Source organism: Salvelinus fontinalis, chromosome 37 (assembly GCF_029448725.1).
Source record: "Salvelinus fontinalis isolate EN_2023a chromosome 37, ASM2944872v1, whole genome shotgun sequence".
Lineage (NCBI taxonomy): Eukaryota > Metazoa > Chordata > Actinopteri > Salmoniformes > Salmonidae > Salvelinus > Salvelinus fontinalis.
The window spans coordinates 13,902,341-13,909,079 of NC_074701.1; the positions used below are offsets into that span (position 1 = coordinate 13,902,341).

Genomic DNA, 6,739 nt, shown 5'->3' on the forward strand with positions numbered 1-6,739 from the left:
ACAAATTCTTATTTACAATGACGCCCTAGGAACAGTGGGTTAACTGCCTTGTTCAGGGGCAGAAGGATATTTTTACATTGTCAGCTCGGGGATTCGATCTAGCAACCTTTCAATTACTGGCCCAACGCTATAACCACTAGGCTACCAGGTCTCTCTTCTTATTCATTAAGGTCTACAGGCAAAACGGATCTGAGATCAGTCCTCCTAATCTGAGACGCTTTGTCAATACGGCCCCAGGAGTCCAAATAGTAGGAGTAGGAGTGCTGATTTCGGATGAGTTTAGCCTTTTAGATCATAAGGAATGAGATCAGGACAGATCGGAGATCAGCACTCCTACTCTGAGATGCTTTGTGAACACATTGCAGGTACTTCACTCGTAAACCTGTTAATCAGCTGTGTGGTGAGATAAAGGCTACAGTTAGATAATATATGCTCGGTAATAAAGAAAGTCAACTGTGTTGATAAGGCCATTTAAAGGGAAATTACCTGTCTGGTTTATCAGTTCCATTCCCAGGTGGAACAATCACTTGAATAGAGTGTTTTGATATGATATTTTTATTGTCTGATCAATAAAAATCTTTGATATTATCGTATTTCAGAAAAAGATCATGATTAGTCATGCCGTACAATAGTTGTACAATACATTTCTATTTAATATCGAAATATATTTTCACTGGTGGATCAGTACATAACTTTCCACACTGCATTTACTGATGCATCTGAGAAATATGACTCATAGACAAATGAGTCATCGCCGTGGAGACTTGAGTCAGTGCATCAGCAAAACTGATCAGTGTTGTTTCAAGCTTTGGTTCAGTTTTGTGTGAAAACTTTACCTGGGTTGTTTCAATGATACTGAATCTAATGATAAATATCAACAATGAAGCCTGTCGTTTGAAAACCTATTGTACAACTGGTATTTTGCAAGGCATGTGTAGAAGAGAACAGCAGGGGGTGAGCATTGTAGGGAAAATAAATGTATCCTTTTTTACAAATCTGGATTCTGTTCTCAAAACAGTTTACCAGTAAAGCCTACATATTCTAATTACCTCTCATCTCATTTTTCATTGCTATTAGTTTGATTATATATATATATATTCTGCCACCAAAACCTCTGTTTTGTTGCGACTTACATTCCATCCCTGTGGTAGTTGATAACCATTGCTAAAATGCCAATCTTACTGAAACATATAACACTTGTTGGCATATCCCTCTGTACTGGCACAGATCTACTCTCATGAATCCTCTCAAGATCCCTCCCCCTTGACTCATTATTGTTCTCTCTCTCTCTCTCTCTCTCTCTCTCTCTCTCTCTCTCTCTCTCTCTCTCTCTCTCTCTCTCTCTCTCTCTCTCATCTCTCTCTCTCTCTCTCTCTCTCTCTCTCTCTCTCTCTCTCTCTCTCTCTCTCTCTCACACACACACACACACACACACACACACACACACACACACACACACAGAGGAGAGAGAGAGAGAGAGAGAGAGAGAGAGGGGGGTTGGGGGGTTGGGGAGAGAGATTGAGAGAGAGCTTGTTTCCTAATATGGTCAAGACAAAAAAAGGTGAGACAGGTAATACCCCATACACCCCTTCCTCGTTATGTAAATTAGCCGACGTCATGAGACTGACCTTTCTTATAAATGAAGCGATTCTTAACTACAGTGTCATATAGCACGTACGTTACAACAGTAAGTGGTTACACAGGTGATACGCAGACATACCATCGCTCGTTTGGGGAACTAGATATCATTGGCGTGTCTAAACTGGTTGAACGAACCGTAGCTGTGAGGAAAAGAGTACGCTTGTGTCGTTCAGGTGTTTACTCCATCTTTGTTCTCTCGGTTTTTCTCAAATTCCGCTATGAAGATTTGGATTGCACTTCTTCTTGCGACTTTCGCAGTGGGTGCATCAGCTCAATGTAAGTTGATTTAAAATAAATAAATAAATAGGCATTTTAACAAGGTAAATGTATTCGAATCATTGTTTTCTATCAGAAATGCATATAATGTTTACGGTAGCCCTGACCTCTAGCCAACTTTGATAGTTGGAGGCTGTTGGCTAAAATGTGTAGATTCTGTGGGTAATTGTATTGCCCTCTGCTCTAAACTGCCTACGTATAGGCAGCCAGGCCTAATCAAGCTTTTCGGTATAACACCGTTAGCTTAAATATTACAATGACGTAATTGTATGATTTTAGTTACACTCAAACCATCAGTTTCGGTGCGCAAAGGATAGTGGGGGTGGGGAGAGGTCTGTTGTGTAACCAACGCCCAGGTCGAGTTCTCTACCGGTAGGCTTAATTACACCCTCCATGGGGATTCCTTTGGCACTTCGTTCTAGCATATAATGGCTATTTCTAGCAGACATGTCAATTACATCACCTGTTAGCCTCATGTAGACTTGACCGGTTTAATTTGTCTTCCACAGGCACATGTGAGACTTTTAAGTGGGCTACATGTGATGGCACCCCTTGCCAGTGTAGCGTTATGGTGGGAACTGGTGAGAAGCAAAACCTGAACTGTTCTAAATGTAAGTACCTCATCAATAACGGGCCACATTCATCTATTTGTAACTTTTTAAAGGTGCAGTCAAACATGATTCTTCCTGTTATTTTACATATCTTTCTCTCTGGTAAAATGACAATGCCCTTGTAAGAGCTGTTTGAAAAGATGGCCTAAAAATTCAGCCCGTTTTGGCCTGCCGGGCAGCACATTTGTTAATTGACCAATGAGTTCCAAACCTCATTGATGTTTCACTGTGGCTGGCATCCAATTAATGCTGCGTTACCGCCACCTACTAGATTATACAATCTTATACTTTGTGTGGCAAAGAGGGGGATACCCTACAAATGAAAAACCCACCACCCTATTCCACTATTTAAACCTGTCTGGTCAAGCTCAGGCCATTGGCCTGGAATGATGGGACACCAACACACCCTTTAACTCTTCTGTCCTATTTGCATATGCAGTCACTTTAATAACTCTACCTACATGTACATATTACCTCGACACTGGTGCCCCTGCACATTGACTCTGTACCAGTACCCCCTGTATATAGCCTGCTATTGTTTACTGCTGCTCTATATTTATCTCTTTTTTTATATAGCTATTTTCTTAACTGCGTTGTTGGTTAAGGGCTTGTAAGTAAGCATTTCACTGTAAGGTGCCGAATACAACAGGTGTAGTAGACATGTGACAAATTTAGATTTGACTTTAAATCTCGTACACCCAAATACTTCTCTGCAGCTGCTACCACAACCTACATTTTCTGCGACTTATGTTCCATCCCTGTGGTACAGTTGATAACCATTGCTTTGAATGCTAAAAAGCTAATCTTACTGAAGCATACCACTTATTAGTGTATCCCTCTGTACTGGCACAGATTTACTCACAAATCTTCTCTGGATCCCTCCCCCTTGACACTTTCTTCACTGCCTCAGCATACAACACCCTGGTCACCTCAACGTGCCTTAAACACCAGACCCTTCTGATCCCCAGCCCCATGGCCACCCCTACAATTAACATGTACCACTACTTTCTTTTGTCTAATGCCCCTCTACACACTCCTCACACCTTGGAACCTCCCTCCTACGCACTGCTGCCAAATGCCCATAAGCTTGACACATGTAACAACGTAATGGATTCGGCACAACTTGTATGGGCTAACTGAAAATCCTAACATCACTTTGTCGGCCATAACTCCACATCAAAGATCCAACAGAATTCCGTTTCACTGCTCAGGCCACCCAGTCTGCATCGCACCAAACGACGAGCATCACAAACACCGGGAATATTCCCCTTCAGTTGGTCTACTTTTACATTTTATGGCTGCTCCAGTAATCAATCCTGTCAACTGCAGTAATCATTCCCTCTGACCGGCAGAAACACAAACTACTATCACAAGACCACTTCAGGTTACCTTCAGAGTTCACAGCAACTCATTTTCAGCCACCTTGAAACCACATGTGGATCAGCTGAAAGGCAGGTGTCATCTTTCTCCAAAAATGTCACTCCTACTGTCACTAATCTTTATCCTGACCATCAGTGCAAGCCTCGGGCTCTGAACTTCGCCACCTCTGATAATTTACCCTTATTCACTTTCATTTGACCTCAGACCTTGATCCAGTGTGCGGCTGACACTTTCCACCATTCTTTGACAAACCACCTCCTTTTCCCCCGCCATCTTCAAACGATTACTGCTTTCAAAACCTCTGCCAATAACGACCGTTCAGTTTTCACCACTCCCAGACCGCTCTAGCTACATGCTTGCTTGAAAAATTACTCTTTGCTAAGCTATTTGTTTCTTTAGAGCATTTTTAATTGAACACACTTGTTACCCAGAAATTATTTGATATTGCGGTGACTGCATTGGCCATTTTCTATACTTCCTGTTTCGAATACTGCAATGACATAGGTAGAATAGTGTTAGTCCCTGGATGTTATTTTGACTGAATATTATTTATTATCCCTCTCCTGTCAGTGATCCCCAAATGCTTCCTGATGAAGGCAGAGATGTACCGTGCTAGGAATGGCCTGTCCACTCGTACCGGAGGAAAGCCAGTCAAGACCGCCTTTGTGGACAACGATGGCATCTACGACCCTGACTGTGAGACTACTGGTGCCTTCCGGGCCAAGCAGTGCAATAACACTAAGGCGTGTTGGTGTGTCAACAGTGCTGGCGTGCGCAGAACCGACAAGGGAGACGAGAGCCTTCGCTGTGAGAAGTTGGTGGAGACCTAGTAAGTTCCTATCATGTCTTGGCATTCCTCATGCATTTTAGAATAGAGGGTTACCATCATTCATGCAGGATGTGTTTTTGGCTTTGACGTACAGCCTACGCTACACATGTGAACCGTACATGCTGGATGAGTAAGAGATGCCAAAGAGTTATAGGCTTCATCTCAATTCTGATTACTTGGCCCATTGTACCAGGTATTTAAATCTAATCTAGCCCCCTGTCCCTTTGTCCTCTAGTTGGGTTCGCCTGGAGCTCAAGCACAAGCCAGTGAACAACGCTGTGGATGCTGCTAAATTGCAGGCGTAAGTAGTCGTCTATTTTTATAGAATTAATGTTATAGCACACTTGTAAATTGTTGTGTGGAATAACTGAACTTCTGTCCTAATGCAGTGCCATAGGAACTGCCATCCAGAACCGTTACAGCTTTGACAAGACCCTTGTGAAGGAGGTGGAGTACGACCCTGAGGCTCGCCTGATCGTCGTCGATGTCCAGAAGGAGAAGGGAAACCGCAAGGCCGACCTGTCTCGTATGGCTTACTACATGGAGAAAGACGTAAGCCATGACCTCTCTGCTTTGGGATTTCACTAAAGTAACAAAGATCAAGGCTGGAAAGATGCCGTCTGACCTCAATGGAACTTCCCGATTTTAAAATAAACATTGTCAAAACCCAGATGTACCTGTGAATATTCCATGTCTTTCCCAGGTTAAGGTGCTGCCCCTGTTCAAGGACCAGGCTAAGTTTGAGCCCATTGTGGACGGTCAGAAGCTGGAGATGGAGGAGATCTTGGTCTACTATGTAGACGAGGAGGCCCCCACCTTCACCATGAAGAGGCTGACCGGGGGAGTCATCGCTGTCATCGTGGTGGTCATTCTGGCCGTGGCTGCCGGACTGCTGGTCCTCTACCTTAAGAGGAGGCGAGAGCGGGGTTACAGCAAAGCAGAGGTGAGTGGTCCAATAGGTCTCATTGATTTAAGCGCTTGAAATGTGTATAGTGGTCATGGCTTTTATTACTGCAACCCTCTGTCATTACTACAGTTTACAATCATCAAAATCATACTAACCTGTTGAAAAAAAACAATTTCCCCCCGATGCCTAATGTTTTGTTGCTTGTCTCTTTCAGCCCAGAGAGATGGAGGCCATGTAGACAAATATTAACCACAGAGCTGGTTCTACACTGAAATATTAAAACCTTTTTATAGTGCCTTAATATAACGTGCTGTTTAATATTGTTACTTGAGGGATGCCGTTTTGTAATGGATTGGTCAAATTCTATTTAGCACTATTACTACCGCCCAGCGTTTTTATTTATGAGCTGTTGATTTAAATGTTTAACCTTTTGATTTAAATGAAGATGTTTGAATGCTGTAGATCCCGCACACTTGACTCTGAACATCAGCACCAGTTCCACTTTAATAATAAAAAAATAAAAAATGTTCCACTAGTTAGGGACTGATTTAGACCTGGGGTACCAGAACAGAACCAGCAGGCTCCAGACCTTGTAGGCAGGTTGAATACCCCTGCTGTAGATTGTACAGTTTCATATGAACTTTGTTTTTGATAGATTTTATGTTTTTTTTAATAAAGTATGAATTTTAAAATGTATTCTCCTTGATTTTGTCTTTTCCTCTATAACATAGAACAAGCGTTTCAGCATTTGAGCCAGGTATACCTTATTGTAAGGTCTCAATGGAAAATTACTGTGCAGATTCAGATTTGATGTGTGTATATATATCCACACAGTTGAAGTTGCCATACACCTTAGCCAAATACATTTAAACTCAGATTTCCACAATTCCTGAAATGTAATCCTGGTAAAAATTCCCTGTCTTAGGTCCGTTAGGATCACCACTTTATTTTAAGAATGTGAAATGTCAACTTTTTTAAATTCAGCTTTTTCTTTCATCACATTCCCAGTGGGTCAGAAGTTTGCATGCACTCAAATGGTATTTGGTAGCATTGGTTAATTTGGGTCAAATGTTTCAGGTAGCCTTCCACACGCTT

General features: G+C 42.2%; 1 protein-coding gene across 1 annotated transcript; it reads left to right on the top strand.

Annotated features, from left to right (window-relative positions):
- The first annotated feature begins 1,613 nt into the window (after nucleotides 1–1,613).
- LOC129836187 (tumor-associated calcium signal transducer 2-like) lies at nucleotides 1,614–6,340 on the top strand. The gene is made up of 7 exons (XM_055902039.1): nucleotides 1,614–1,917; nucleotides 2,427–2,528; nucleotides 4,479–4,737; nucleotides 4,973–5,038; nucleotides 5,127–5,289; nucleotides 5,441–5,680; nucleotides 5,859–6,340. The coding sequence occupies exons 1-7, from the start codon at nucleotides 1,860–1,862 to the stop codon at nucleotides 5,880–5,882; spliced, it is 912 nt and encodes a 303-aa protein (XP_055758014.1). The 5' UTR covers nucleotides 1,614–1,859; the 3' UTR covers nucleotides 5,883–6,340.
- The last annotated feature ends 399 nt before the right edge of the window (nucleotides 6,341–6,739 follow it).